Raw genomic sequence first — 16,568 nt, forward strand, 5'->3', positions numbered from 1 at the left:
TGTATAAGCCCTAGTGTGTGTTAAATTTGTTTCAATACATTCATCAGTCAAGTCTCTGAAATGTCTCTCTACAATATGAACTGCATATCGCTGTCATTCGTTTGACACTAATTACTGGAGAGGTGTGGAAGTGAACACCTTTATACTTTACACATTGTAGACTGGTGATACTATGGAATGGCAGCTCCAATGTCTTTGAGCATTGTTTTTTCAATAGATGGATTTCCTATGACCTTAAACCCTTTTCAGGACTATAGTATGATGGGTAAGATTGGTTAGAAGATCAGCTGTCTTCTGCTATTTGCATTGAATTAAACGTAATTAATTTAATATGTGCCAGTTACGTCCGTTTCAGCAAAAATCCTCATTCACTTGAATAATTCTCAAACAAGTCCAAACCAAAGCACACAAGCCTCTCAGCTGACTGGATGGCCCTGAGGATGAGAGACAGAGACTGGTTTGTGGCGCTATGGAAAAGTACTTCTTTGTTTGCGGAGTTGTGTTTGATTGTTTTGCTGGGGATGTTGCAAGGCAGGACAGCTTCCCGAGGGAACTTCAAGATGGAAAACTGAGGAGTCTTTCCTGGAAGGCTGTATAACAGATTCCTGTTGAAGGACATAAAGACAAGAGAGTGTCACTAAATACCTCAGGCATGTTTTAAAATGTATATATCTAACATCCATACTAATCCGTTTTAGGACCCCCAGGCCTACCCAGTCTAAAGCTCAGTGGTAGGCAATAACTTTGGGAACTTTGGTGCAGACAACCATATTCACTGAGTAAAATCAGTCACTTCTTTTTCACCGATTCAGGAAGACAACAGAAACATCATCATTCACCATCAGTGGTTAATTAAACATAAAAAGTTACAGGGGTTGCTGAGCTCATTCTCTATAGAGGAGCAGCTGCTGTGCATTTATGCATTTAACATGAAAACGTGTGCATGAATAGTCATGTGATATCTTCAGGTGTTTCGTGGAGAATACGTCTGAAATGCTGCTATGTGCACCTTTAGTTTATCTGAAGTTACATCTAAGTTCATAATAGCAGAATGTAGCACGACAATTCAATTAAATTAATGATTACATTTATCCAGTATGGCAGTTTTATTTGTGAAGCACATTTCATATTTGTATTTTTCAAAATGCAAAAAGAAATAATAATAATAATAAAAGCAACAGCCATCAAAACAATAACCTTTTTACAACAAATTAAAAACTGAAAAAGACAGGCAGTAAAGAGGCGTTCTGTGAGTTAGTCTTTCAAGTAATTCCGGTTTAGTTAAAGGCATAAAATCTTTTTAACATGGATATAAATTTGGTAAAAGTGGGAGCAAGCCCATTAAAACTCCAAATGCTAGTTACATACATAATGTAATGTTCTATTAATTCTAGATGACTGCCAGATGTACTGGATTTTTAACATCTGTGTTGAACAGTAACAATGAAATGGAGCACTCATTGTGCTGACAGCTCATAATTTTTTCATATATTTTCATAAGTCTTTATAGGGACACACAGAGTAAGCATAACAACATAATGCTGTTTTATACTTGGCACAGGGTTTTTGTTTGATTTGTTGGGAAAGATGAAAGAGATTCCCTGGGAACAGAAAAGCTCATTGCCATCAACACCACAGAGCTCTACCTCATGTGATATCGTGGATCTGTGTATAACAAGATGGCACTTTAGGCCGGCCCATTTTGCATGTCATGTTTTTGCATTTTTGCGAGAAGTCACGACAATAACAGAATTATCAAACGTTTTGTCACATGAAATTCATTAGCGTACTATAAAACACAAACTACTGTCCTTAAACAATTGCATTCTGTTTCTCTTTGTGGTTTTGTCACATTTGCTACTCGCTGCCACACACCTAAAGCAAAGCATGTATATAAATAGAGATGAGCCTTTGAGGGTAGCAGAATACTCATTTGTAGGTCAGAAAGGCAGTGACTGCGGAGTGTTGCGCTCCTCGGGGCTCAAGTACATTGATTTCTCTTAAAGTGGCTGAACTGCCAGTCTCAAAAAGTAAATGGAGTGATTCTTCATGTGTTAAGACACAGGTCGTGGGCTGCAGGGTGTGAAGGAGCATTGACCTTCAGTACACAATTTAGACTCAAAGTCAGAGTGCTATGAAGATTCTGTATCTGCTCTACAACATAAAACCAGTATATGACACCAGTGACGCTTCTCCTCCAAGTTAAGGATGGTTAGGTGCAATATTTACAAAGGTACAATAGGGTCATAGAATATATGATACATGGAATATCAAAATGTAAAATTTGGCTCCTGCATGTGAGACACTTTGATATATTCCAAAAATCATTGGAATAGGTGTCAAAATATTTGGCAGTGACTTAGTATGAAAATCTGGCCAGCAATAACTACTCTACTACTAAACGAAACTTTCCTTTCAAGTCAATTACAACCTCCCTCATACTTTTTTGTTTTGTCTTGTTATTTGGAAGCATTCTCTAATGCAGTGATAGAAGTTAAATTGGCAGAGAAGTTAAAATAATTGTGCATATGATGTGTGGAGATTGCCCTGCACTAACTTTAGATTTGTGTCCTGAGTTTGATGTTTTAATATCAACATTGCAGCTTTATGTCTATATGAGCTGCAGGCCTTTTCTTTTCAATGTACTGTACCCCATGAGTGGCTGTGGAAGGGAGGGAGTGGAAAAGTCTTTCCTCCTCTGGAGGAATTCGAGATCTGAGTGATTCATATAATCCTTAATCACAGTTAGTACCGCCACCTCCTTTCGTGTCCCAGTGATATTACAGTCAAAATAAACTTGAAAGCCAACATCAATCAGTTACAGTTCCACCCAAGTCTGATGCTTTGCAGTTGGTTTAATCGGCCAGTCAGTGGGGGTTACTGCATGTAGTGCCTCAGATAAATTCTACTTAAATCAACACCTGGGGTATAAATGTAACATGAGTGAATGGAAAGAGGAAGTTTGACTGGACTCGACTGATGTTTCACTCTTACCATTGCCGATGCCGTTAGAAGGAGTCAAAGTTGTCCTACGCATAACTCAACACGTTTTCCCAAAGTTAAAAGATCATGTAAGGGTTTTACCTGGAATGTACTTTTTGGCTTAAACATTGAAAGCATCTTAAGTCTGCTCACAGCATTAAAAGGATATTCCAAGTGTTGACTCGTTCATCATGTTCATTAGTAAAGATAAATACTCTCCCAAAAGCTCTTAACGTTCAATTTCACCAGCATAGCAAATGTATATCTGACAAACATTTTTCCGCCCAGTTTTTAGTTCACATCACACTTATGTTATGTTCTATGTTGTTATTTTAATGAGACCTTTCCAGTTGTTTTGCCTCCGAGTTCCTCCACATTGGTATTATGATTAGTTTTATTTCAATTAATGTATGATATTGTAAGCACAGCACATTGCCACAGGTGTATAAAATCAAGCACCTACAGTAGCCATACAGTTTTACTTACAAACATTTGAGAAACTGTGAGCTGTTCTAAAAAGCTCATTACCCTCTTAGATAGTCTTTGATCAACTGTAAGTGATGACACATCCAAGGAGGCAGAAGTGTTTGACAGAGTGGGCTTGCCCAGTTCTGAGGGACATTGGCGTAAAATTTGCCACCACTCTACTGAATCAGAGTTCCAAACCACAGCACAAAGGCCGTAAACTGGGAGCTTTATGGCATGGACTATCATGGCTGAGCTACTGGATTTTCGTACTTCTGAAAGCCCTGAAAAAAAGAATTGGTTTTAGAAACTATCAGCTGATGGATTCCCAGAACTATATACGTAAAGACAGAAACTGGGAAAGATGAAGTGTTCTATCTGTCAAGTATCTCCAAAAACTGTTTCTGGATGTATCTACAGAACTGGGTTTGGTTTAGTGGTCACCAGATATTGATTACAATTAGATTTTTTTTCTATTGTCTGTAGTATTTTATATTGTAACTATATAACACTCACAGACAGTATAAAAGATGCATGTAGCTATGTGACATCATCCACTATAGTCCTGTCTTAAGGCCTTGAGTTTAGGACTGTCTTTACAAAAAATGGATGTAATGAAGAACGGTGGGTCTGACTGTAAATTTATTGGCTATTCAGAATCAGAATCAGAATACTTTATTAATCCCGAAGGAAATTAGGACTTTTGATCAACAATAAATTAGCCAGATAACTCCCATTAGTGAAAATGGTAAATGGCCTGTATTTGTATAGCGCTTTACTCGTCCCTAAGGACCCCAAAGCGCTTTGCACATCCAGTCATCCACCCATTCACACACTGGTGATGGCAAGCTACATTGTAGCCACAGCCACCCTGGGGCGCACTGACAGAGGCGAGGCTGCCGGACACTGGCGCCACCGGGCCCTCTGACCACCACCAGTAAGCAACGGGTGAAGTGTCTTGCCCAAGGACACAATGACCGAGACTGTTGGAGCCGGGGCTCGAACCAGCAACCTTCCGATTACAAGACGAACTGCCAACTCTTGAGCCACAATCGAAAAATAGCATAACAAAACAGACTTAATTATTTATTTAGGATAACCAAAATAGGTGACTGAGCCCATAAACTGAGCAGGAAAGTGTTCACAGAGGAGACGTCAGAAAGCTGTGTTTCTCTAGACTTGGGACTGAAAGTCTTTTTGCAGCATCTTGCGGCCTTCATATGGAATACACGTTTTTAGTCTCCTATGTACTGGTTTAATTTTTCAGATCCAGAAGCTACGTCCATGTGTCCATGATCACAATCTGCCCTCAGGCTGTGTTGCAATAATAATACAGCAAAACCAGGAAATTCCAAAAGGCTCAATCCCAAATTTCTTTAATTCAGATTTTTTTTTAAATTTCTTCAAAAAAAGACATTTTCTCCTTTTAATTTTGAGACTATCAGCTGTACTGTACATGTTGGTTTTCCTCACGTTACGCTTTTTTATATTGATTAAACCTTGTGTTACTGGAACAGATTTTCCTCTTTGGTATTACATGCCTTTCACTGTCGCTGGTGATCCTTGTAGTAATTTAATCAGAAGAGGTGGAATCATTTTCTCTACAACCCAAGCAAAAAAACATCACACCAAATATAAAGTTCAGAATTTTTGCATGTGCGGTTGCAAGAGACAAACACACACTTTGAGTTTAAGGCTGCAGGACTTCACAGACCTCCCAGTGATAGTGTGCGCACATTTGTGGTTATTATCACTTCTGTTAACAAGGAGCCAGGTGTCATTATCTTGCATGTTAATGGAAAAGACATTACAAGTGCTTTAAGAATAAACAGCAAAGTGAACAGAATGAATCAAATCAAATCAAATCAAATCACTTTTATTGTCACATCACATGTGCAGGCACACTGGCACAGCACATGCGAGTGAAATTCTTGTGTGCGAGCCCCACAAGCAACAGAGATGTGCAAACACAACAACACAAACGAGCAAAATACAAGAATGGCCAACCTGAAACTAATAAATATATGTACAATATATAATAGTGTATGCATTTCTGGATGTGTATACTAAATATTTTCCTACGTGTGTGTGTGTGTGTGTGTGTGTGTGTATACACATTTTTACAAATTAAATAGTAAAAAAAAAAAAAAAAAAAAAAAAAAAAAAAAAAAATAATAATAATAATAATAATAAAATATATAAAATATACAGAGTTGAATATGTGCAAAACAAGTGGCATTTATATACAGTGTGGAGTGCATAATGTTAAAGTTCCAGTAGTGAAGCTGAGGTGTCTATGACGTGTTCAGCAGTCTGATGGCCTGATGGAAAAAGCTGTCTCTCAGTCTGCTGGTACGGGACCGGATGCTGCAGAACCTCCTTCCTGATGGAAGTAGTCTGAACAGTTTATGGCTGGGGTGACTGGAGTCCTTGATGATCCTCCCCGCTTTCCTCAGGCAGCGCTTCCTGTAGATGTCTTGGAGGGAGGGAAGCTCACCTCCAATTATCCGTTCAGAGCACCGCACTACTCGCTGGAGAGCTTTGCAGTTGTAGGCGGTGCTGTTGCCATACCAGGTGGTGATGCATCCAGTGAGGATGCTCTCAATGGCACAGTGATAGAAGGTCCTGAGGATGCGGGGGCTCATGCCGAATCTTTTCAGTCTCCTGAGAAAGAAGAGGCGCTGCTGCGCCTTCTTCACTGTTTTGTTTGTGTGTACTGACCACGTAAGATCCTCAGCCAGATGTACACCAAGGAACCGGAAGCTGCTCACTCTCTCCACAGCAGCGCCGTTGATGGTGATGGGGGTGTGTACTTCTCTGCACCTCCGGAAGTCCACTATCAACTCCTTTGTCTTTGCGACGTTGAGGGTGAGATGGTTGTCTTGACACCAGTGGGTCAGGGCGCTGACCTCCTCCCTGTAAGCCGTCTCATCACCGTTGGTGATAAGACCCACCACTGTAGTGTCGTCCGCAAACTTCACAATGATGTTGGAGCTGTTAGTGGCTGTGCAGTCGTAGGTGTAGAGTGAGTACAGGAGAGGGCTCAGTACACACCCCTGTGGAGCACCAGTGTTCAGTGTGATGGGGGATGAGGTGATGCTGCCCAGTCTGACCACCTGGCGTCTGTCAGACAGGAAGCTAAGGATCCAGCTGCAGAGGGAGCTGCTCAGTCCTAGATCCTGCAGTTTCCTGTCCAGCTTCGAGGGAACGATGGTATTGAATGCTGAGCTGTAATCTACAAACAGCATCCTCACATACGTGTCTCTCTTCTCCAGGTGTGACAGGGCAGTATGTAGTGTCAGGGCTATGGCATCATCAGTGGACCTGTTGTGGCGGTATGCAAACTGTAGAGGGTCCAGTGAGTCGGGTAGTGCAGAGCAGATGAAGTCCCTGACCAGCTTCTCGAAGCATTTGCTTACGATGGGGGTCAGGGCTACAGGTCGCCAGTCGTTCAATGAGGAGATGGTGGAGGATTTGGGTACAGGGACGATGGTGGCCATTTTGAAGCAGGCTGGGACTACAGACAGAGAGAGGGAAAGGTTGAAGATGTGTGTGAACACTCCAGCCAGCTGAGCCGCGCATGACCTGAGGACGCGGCCGGGAATCCCGTCCGGACCAGTAGCTTTGCGTGTGTTCACCTTCCTGAAGCACTTCCGCACATCCTCCTCAGACACAGTGTGCGCACTGACGTCATCCGCGGTGCGCACACTGTCCGGTCTCATGGTGTTCGCTGTGTCGAATCTAGCGTAGAATACGTTTAGATCCTCACACAGAGAGGCCGTGGTCTGCGGTGTGCTGGTTTTCCCTCTAAAGTCTGCGATCGTGTTTAGTCCCTGCCACATACTCCGAGGGTTGTCAAACTGTTGCTCCACCCTGTCCCTGTACTCACGTTTGGCTGCTTTGATCGTCTTCCGGAGTTGGTAATGTGCGTGTTTGTAGTCCGATGTGTTCGCGGAGGCAAAGGCGGTGTTCCGTGCCGCCAGTGCCGCGCGAACATCTCCGTTAATCCAGGGTTTTTGATTTGGGAAGGATTTGACTGTTCTGGATGGGACGACATCTTCCACGCATTTCCTGATAAATCCACAGACTGAGTCTGTGTATTCATCAATGTCTCTGGCGGCCACGTGAAACATTTCCCAGTCCGCGTGATCAAAACAGTCCCGCAGCGCAGACTCCGATTGGTCCGTCCAACAGTGCACCGCCCTCCGGGTTGGAGCTTCCTGTTTCAGCTTCTGCCTGTAGGCGGGCAGGAGCAGGATGGAGCAGTGATCTGATTGGCCGAATGGGGCGCGGGGGAGGGCTTTGTACGCATCCCGGAAAGAGGTGTAACAGTGGTCGAGTAGCCGGTTTCCACGTGTGTTGAAAAGGATGTGTTGATGGAGTTTTGGTGAGACTTTCTTCAGGTTTCCCTTATTAAAGTCTCCGGCTGTGATAAACGCTGCCTCTGGGTGTGCGGTTTCCTCGCTGCTGATCGCGCTGTACAGTTCCCTGAGTGCTCGGTCAGTGTCGGCTTGTGGGGGAATGTAAACAGCCGTAATAATCACTGCTGTAAATTCCCTCGGTAGCCAGAATGGCCGGCACTTAATCATCAGGTACTCCAGGTCCGGTGAGCAGAAGGATTTGACCGGGTGCACGTTCGCATAATCACACCAGCTGTTGTTGATCATGAAACACACACCACCGCCTCTGCTTTTCCCAGTAAGATCCTGTGACCTGTCCGCGCGGTGCACAGAGAACCCCGGCAGTTGTATTGCGGAGTCCGGTACTTTGTCCGATAGCCAGGTTTCTGTGAGGCAGATCACGCAGCAGTCCCGCATCTCTCGCTGGAATGAGATCCGTGCCCGAAGCTCGCACAGCTTGTTCTCCAGAGACTGCATATTAGCCAGTAATAAACTGGGTAACGGTGGTCTGTAAGTGCGCCGTCTCAGTCGAACCAGAACGCCAGATCTTCTCCCTCTGCGTCGGCGTGAACAGAGTTAACCTGTGCATCAATTCTCCAGCACTTTAGTACGTAAGTATTTTCATAATGCAGCTATTGTAGACGTTATTGACTTAAGGTTCATGGTTTAAGATTGTCCTCATTTTATGATTATAGGAGACGTTTTTTCTTACACAGGAGTTTGTGTAAAACACACACACACACACACACACACACACACACACACACACACACACACACACACACACACACACACACACACACACACACACACACACACACAACCCCGTTCAGCTATCTTAGTGAGGACCCTCATTGACATAATGGTTTCCCTAATTCCTTACCCTAACGCTAACTATTAAAAATGAATGCCTAACCCTAACCATAACCCAATTGTAACCCTGATACTAAAACCCCATTTTGAGCCTCAAAAATGCCTTTAAATGCCTTCAAAAATGTGAGGACCGGGTTGTGTGTCCTCACAAGTGACTGTTGGTTCTCACAAGTATAGCAGAATGCAGATTTCGGTCCTCACAAAGATAGCTAGACAGGAACACACACACACACACACACACACACACACACACACACACACACACACACACACACAAATTGCAATACAGATTAGAGAGAAAAGAGTATCACAAGAAGCACAGTTAAAGTGTTATCCAAAGTGCTTTTCCGTGAGCATAGTAAAAGCAATAGAGTGAATGACAGATGGACTCCATTAGTTTATCCATGTAAGTCTCTCAAAAGCCAAATCTAAAGTCACTATTGCAAATTATCTACAGGCTAGATGGTTCAGATTATCTGCTATCGCATTAAATTCAGAAGGACCTGCTTTTTTTTTAAAATGTCCACACAATTTGTCTCCTTTTGAGTATATTTTAAGATACTAGTATCTTTTAAGAACACTTACGGGCTGGTTGTTAAATTTCCAAACAATGCAACGTTATTGGCTATTTGTACAGCAGCAACCTACACAACCAAAAAAAAAAAAAAAGAGTCTCAGATTCAAGGACAGTTCTGTAAAATAATTACCTCATCTCAGAATAATGAAAAAGGTATTTGTCTTTGGACTGTTTAGCTCAAGCATCAACATGTAATTCACACTGAAGTTTGTTATCGAGGGTAATATCTAAATAATTGTACCTCTGCAACCGCTGAGTGTGAGCTCCAGTCATCATGTTGGACACATTTAGGTGGAGCAAAGAATTATTACAGTGAGTCATCAAGTCTAGACCATCATGATACACTTCCTTCCCTTAGAAATATAGTCAAAGAACAGAAATATTAAGCAAATGTTAAGGTGTGTGTTGTGTTATTGTGGTAGAGCTGTGTTTGGGGATTTTTTTGTGATGCATACACAGCAGCATTCTGCTACAAAGTAGCGGTTGCAGTTGCAAATTAGTTGGATTATCAATTGGATTAAAAATTATGCCTAGAGTTGAACATAAGCCCACCCTCTTTGCCAGGGCTAATCATTATCCTGGATTTCTTTCCTGTTTCAAGACCAAGTTCATTTTTGAACTGAGACGACATAAGGCTGCAATAACTTCCTAAATTCTCAAATGATATTTTATAGCAGAAACACAGTGTATGGAATTCAATGGCAATTTAATGCTTATTCCATCTTTCTATGTGAAAGCAACACTCTCATACAAACAAATCACAGACATTTTTAAGACTTAGTTAGCATTACTGCCTCACTGAGCAGACAAAATGTCCTAATTATGTGTTTCGGTTGCATATAATGCACCTCATGTTGTCAAAGTAAACATTTTAAAGACTGTTTAGCACTCTTAGACTAATAGTCTTAGTCCTGTGAGTGAATGGTAACTTCCTTTATAAATGAGTGCTATTAAGCCTTAATGCTTTCCAGGCATGATGGAGCAGCTAATTTTAGCTTGGATGCTAATGGCAGTCTAGAACAATTAACATGTCTATTACTGCCATAAACTGTGAATAACACTGAACAGCAGAAGCCATTTATTCTGTTGGAATCTAGTGGAAAAGTAGACAGCTAAAGAGGTGTCGGGGGAGACAGTGTACACCCCAGACACTGTGTGGATGCTAAAATCAAACATCACTGAGGTGTTACTGTTACGAGACAGAAATATAGTTGGCGAGAAAAGTCCTCACTATCAGTCAAGGTCAGCTGTCTCCAAGTAAATGTAATTTGATATGATTCATTGTGTTTATTCTTAAGCTGGACAGTTTGACTAAAATAAATTCATCAATTAATCCAGGAGCGCTCACTTTCTTGCACATGCACTGAGCAGAGCCAATGAATTACTGCTGCTCTGCCCTGAAAAGCTGCCGCCTGGGAAAAAAAGGGGGTGAAAAAGGAAAATCAAACACTGTGGATTGTAAATTATTCCCCTTTTCACTTTTTTTGTCAGAAGGAATAAATATGTGTGAAATACTGTGAAGCAAGTTTTATGTTGCATTATTGCTGTTCTGCTCCATATGTATAAGAACTTGAAAAAGAAGTGGATCCACTCAATCCAAGATACATGGCTAATGGGGATTTAAATCATGCCTGCCCAAATGAGGAACTGCATGTGATTTAGAGACTGTGTAAAATTATTAGTGTGAGGGTTACTTGTATGTATATTCTTCTTGGATGGTCTTCTAAATTTGTAGCTTTTTGTTGTCCTGCTTTACAATGTGATCACTAGTCAAAGGTCCAAAGTGGGGGTGTAATCAAAAGCTTTCTGTATATTCTCCCCCTGAAGGGAGGAATATGAAATCGGTTCCTTTTCTTTGTCTGTCTGTCTGTTGGGAGTCTAGGATCCACAGTTTTCAAGATATCATGTTCAAATGTTCTCTGAAGGAAGATACCAATAAAAGCTCGGGCTGATTTAATTTAGGTGAAAACTAGGTCAAGGTCACGTCCTTATCGCGCTTGTTTGATTTGTATCTGTAGTCAGATCTGGTTACTTACAACCACAACTATGATGGAAGGCCACAGTGACAGTGTCGACTGCTGTCTGGTTGGTTAGTTATATTGACCTTGTCAGAACAGCTGATTTTATATTTCACAAAAGGCTAAAATATTTAATCAGTGTGACCATTGCAGTCCCTTGATAGCTTCTTAACCGGTGCTTGAGCTAGCGACCCAGAATTGCGCTCCGGCACCTGCATTTAAAAAGTAATTAAATCTAATACATAATAAATACAAAGTAAGTTCATTTTTCATGTGCTGCAGCCTTTTGTTCCTTCCAGTTGATGGCATGGCACTCAATAACTAAAAGAGTAATATCATTCCACAGCCTCCCCGGTGCACACTGCAGACATCCCTTTTTCCTTCTCAGTAGATGTCAGTCGGAGTAGTTGTGAAAAAGAAAGTTTTCACAGGACTGTGTGCCATCCATGGAAGTAGACCCCATTATCCAAACATCTGTAGGTCCATGTCTGTTATCAGTCTCTCTCACATGGTTGAAGATGAATTTTGATCTCCTTTGCTCTACAATGTTACTTCAAGTTCATTCAGGTTTGTTTGGATTCATTTATGCACAGCTCTGTCATGTAAGTTCCTGCCACAGCATTTTGGGTTTAAGGTCTGGACTTATCTAATCTGTCCCATTGCTACACTTTGATTCTTTTCTTTTTAAACATAGTGCTGGTGCGCTTGACTTCTTTGTTCTTTTGTGTCACTCATTTTCAGCTAAGCTTTAGTTGTTGAACAGATACTTTGGTTTACAGAGGAGTTCATGGTGCACACAGTGACTGCAAGATGCCTGTGGCCACAAAACAAGCCCACATCATCGCCTCCTGACAGTTGAGCTGAGTAGTATTTGAGATTTAGCTTGTTGGTTTGAGCAATTTCTCAGAGCACGGTCTGACCTTGGGGTGAATTTTCTGGGAGGTCCACTCATGGGAGGTTTGTGGCATTGTGCTAATACCTGAGCAGGCTAGACCAACAAACTGTCAAAACTTCTACTTTTATAGAGGTGGTCACATTTGCTGATGCATTTGATCAGAAGCACATAGCTGGTACTTACCTTCTTAAATCCTAAGGCAGCAGTACGGGTGTACTAGTGGACTGCATAGACCCGTGAAAAGTTTCTTTTTCATTTAACTGCATAACAGAGAACTGAGTTGCTTTTTATTTTTTTGAGAAGTGTAGATTAATTTAAAATTTCAAATGTGCAAATTTCAACACTTCAAAAAGATCAAGAAATATTAGAAACATAAGCTGATTATTTGCCAAATTGCACACAAACAAACTCTGGAACTGTTTTTTTTCCTCAAGAAAGTTGAAGAAAACAGATTCTTTTCAAAGGTAAGGCCTGCTTAGCAAGTGAAATTTGATAAAGTTCAAATTTAAGACATAGATGTAATATTACAAATGCAATGTTCTGGGTTTTTTTTTTAAAATAATTTCGATTTGCTCTGTACATGATATGTTAATTATTTTTTGATATTTTGAAATATTTTTGAAAACAGATTAAATGACATTGATTTTATGTCACTCATGAAGGTTATATATTAGTGAACTCAGCTGGTTTAATCTAGAAAGAGCAGCACAGGATAGCTCCAGTGCAGAACATACTACAAGTCACAAATGAATTTGTTCATGAATCAGTTTAAACTGCCATACAGGATCCTAGTTTGCCAACACACCAAACCTGCCTCACTAACTTCTCTTCTTGACTAACATTAGTCTAATCACTATTAAATGAAGCTTAGCCTAATTTCAATAAGGAACATCTGTAATCACTGATCTTCCTGCTTTCTTGGTTGTTATGCTGCTTTTCTGTTCTTTACATGACTACTGGTTTCCCACACTGTCAATCGCAATACTGACATCGTTACCCTAGTCCAATGATCTTCTCGTCTACCTGTGAGCCAATCAGCCTCCGCTTCACATGGTTTAAATCTATGCTCTCCATCACTCTCCCTTTCGGACTCTTTCGTGCAAACCACCTTCTCCTCATCTCCAGTGAGAGGTGTAAGGGGCCCATCCGGGACTCCTAGTATTACTTGAATATATTTGGATGTAGTATTGTAGGGTCAACCTTACAATATAAAGTGGCTGTTGTTGTGATTTGTTGCTGTATAAATAACATTGAATTGAATTGAACTTGAAGTGGAGAGTAGTGGACCCAAATCCAGACAAACGAAACGTGGACAAAACAGGAATCTTAACGAGATTAAGGGCGAGACGTTTATTGTGGCTGATAAAGACTACAAAACAAAGGGTGAGGCAAAACAATTCGACACTAAACTAAACCCAAACTGGGAAAACTAGAAAATATATGTGACAACTTTAAACATGAAAACCTGGGGTGGATATGAGGAAACCTGGAGACATCGCGTGACAACGAATAACAGAAAACTGACACGCTAAATACACAGAGAGGAGACGAGGGGAGTGGAAAGACATGGGGAACATAGCTGATACGAATGAAGATGACGCCAGAGGGGAAGCAAAATTAAACACATTGAACATGGAACACGAGACTGTCACAATAAAACAGGAAACATAAAGATGCAGACCTAAGACACACAGAGGGGAGGTGAACTTAACACTGAAGACATGACAGACTCACATGGGCGACACGGGAGTGAGACAAACACACAACCTCAGGGAATAAATCATAATGAAGGCAAACCACAAAACTCAAATATATCAGAATATAATACATGACTAAACTGTGTTTAAACAGGATCTAAATCATCATGATACCAAGATAATACACAATTAGCTCAGGATGCTGAGTGAAAAGACCCAGCACCCTGATGGAACCAAAACACCCTACTCCCAAGCTTTCAAATAAATCGAACAAAGAAACAAGCCAACGAAAGTCAACTTCTCCATGGTTTAACATGTATGATTTGATACTAAGATCACTAAAGGAGACAAGTCTAATTTATTTTATCTGGGGAAAAATGATTTTCTTGTTTTTTTTTTTACATAAATCATGAAAAGGATAATCATTTTGATTTTCAATTTTATATAAAGTGTATATACCAAGTTAGGTACTTGTATCCATCTGTGAATGATTTATCCGTAACGTTATCTTGTGCATGAAGAGGCTTGTGCAGTTCAAATTCAGGTTTGTGCCAACACTACTGGCGAAGTTATAAGAACTTGTTGACTTCACATACTTTTCCGATTTATTATATTCAAACTTTTCCAGGAGAAGGTATGTGCCTTATTAAGAAGTTGTTTAAATGTGTGGTCCAGTTTATATGATGCATTTGTGTGTTTCTAATACAACATTGTAGTTTCCTTTCATATTATCAGAGGAGGTCTAAATGAAAATGAGCTTCGTTTGAAGTTAAAAGAGGTCTCTTGGCCATTTGAATGGACTTTTGAATCCGTAGCTAGCTTCAGCTCCTCAGCTTCTATCGACTGCAGTATTGAATCATGATGAATAAATAAATAAATAGCATAGGGTACATGAGTAAATTTTTATCCTGCACTGCACAACCAATCTTGTGAGGATTGACGAAAAGCTAGTGAGGATAAACTTTTCTGAATGTTAGAATTATTATACCTAAAACTGCAAAATAAAACCTACAACTCATACAGAAGCTGCTTGTGAAGCCGATGTAAAAAGAGACACTTAAAGCGCTAAAAACAAACCAAAAAAACCCCTCGGTTTACGGAGTAGTTATCCTTGATGAGCATTGGAAATCCCACCACCAGTAGAAGGGTGTTAACGAGTGTACCTGCACCTATGTGCTCCTTGTGTCATCTAATTTTGGACTGAGTTACAACTTCAAGAGGACAAAAGTTTGAGTTCAGCCAACTGGTTGGAATGAGAGGGATGGAAAAAAAATACATCATTACAGTTTTCTATAGTTTAGAAGAAAAAGGAATCCAAACAGTGAAGTAACACATATGGGATAGTAAGTAAAGTTTTCACACAAAAACAGCACCTTAAATGGCTCCCAGGAGTCACAGGGAATCGTTTTTAGTTAAAACGTGAGAGTAGTTAAACGTTAATTCATTGAATTTCTTGCCTAGTAAAAATGTTTAAGACTAATTTTGCTTTGCAGAGGTGGTGCTGTTATCCAGCAAACTGGCATCCTCTTCTTTACTTTATATTTATATTTTGTATGTGACTATCAGTGAGAACTTGTTTTCTCTCCACTAGACTGTACTTGTTCTACTTTGCCCTCGCCCTGCACATTTCTGCATGCACCTTTGGCTCTGTGGGCTGACGTTTTCTGACCTGTAGTTACTGACCCCACCAACCTGCTCACTTTTTATTGTCTGTTGTCTCCTGGCTCCTCTCTCACCCTAAGATTCCAAGTACATGGCCTCACTTCATTTCTTTTTCTTTTCTTTTACTTTTTTTTCCCCGTTCTGTTGAAATTCTTCCCCCACTTTTGCAAAGTTCTTCCTCAAAGGTGTTTGTTGGGTTGCCTCTGTAATATTGAGAAACTCTGCTGAGACTACTTATGTTAGGATTTGTTAGTATATAAAGTTCTTTAATGTAATAACATTTTTTCTGCTATTTAAAAAACAAAACACAAAAAACAAAAGAATAATGCACGTTAAGACGGAAACGACATTAAGGTTAGCCAATCCAAAAGTAATTTGGTGGTTTGTATAACTGCACCAGCTCCTATAAGAGGTTTTCTGCTGCAGAGGACAAGTTAGTCTTACCAGCTTCAGAACAAGAACCACATTTAATGCTTACCAGAGTTAAAGAAGCAGCAACAATAACATCAAATGTTGGGAGAGACAGAAATCAGAACTTTATGACCAAAATGCTGAAAAACAATCCAATACTGAAAATCTGTCAATAAGTAGTTAATACAAGATTATGTAAAAAGCTTCAGGAGCTGAAACATGAAGCTGTTCAGAGAATAAACATAGTGCACAGCTGACTTACCCACTTACAAAGGTATCGAAGCAAAAGGATGCTAATTTGAAGAACCTGTGTGTGTTACAGTATTACAAATGCTGACAGGGTCTCTCTTATCCAAAATGAAATGAGATTAGACTATCCGTGATAAAGTATCTTTCCTGTAATCCCTTACTGTCGCTGCTCTATTCATCAGCAAATTTGAATTCCTGGATTTGGCCTCCGGAGTTGCCACGTGTTCCAAATGTTTCCCAGGCATAGTGGGAACTGTTTAGATGAGTCATTGCTATGCAGGCTACAGGCCATTGTGTTCAAACAGGTGTAACCTACAAGCTTGTTCTTTGCCTGCCAGG

General features: G+C 40.6%; 1 protein-coding gene across 1 annotated transcript in view; it reads right to left on the reverse strand.

The window, feature by feature from the left end:
• Positions 1 to 364: 364 nt before the first annotated feature.
• The window catches only part of naaladl2 (N-acetylated alpha-linked acidic dipeptidase like 2), a 341,685-nt gene continuing 325,481 nt past the window's right edge, over positions 365 to 16,568 (reverse strand). The window contains exon 15 of the mRNA XM_085399238.1: positions 365 to 605. Within this exon, the coding sequence (XP_085255364.1) occupies positions 365 to 605 (241 nt within the window). The remainder of the gene's footprint in view (positions 606 to 16,568) is intronic.

Source organism: Rhamphochromis longiceps, linkage group LG23, assembly GCF_057381845.1.
Source record: "Rhamphochromis longiceps isolate RC_006_pf linkage group LG23, R_longiceps_female_GT1.1, whole genome shotgun sequence".
NCBI lineage: Eukaryota > Metazoa > Chordata > Actinopteri > Cichliformes > Cichlidae > Rhamphochromis > Rhamphochromis longiceps.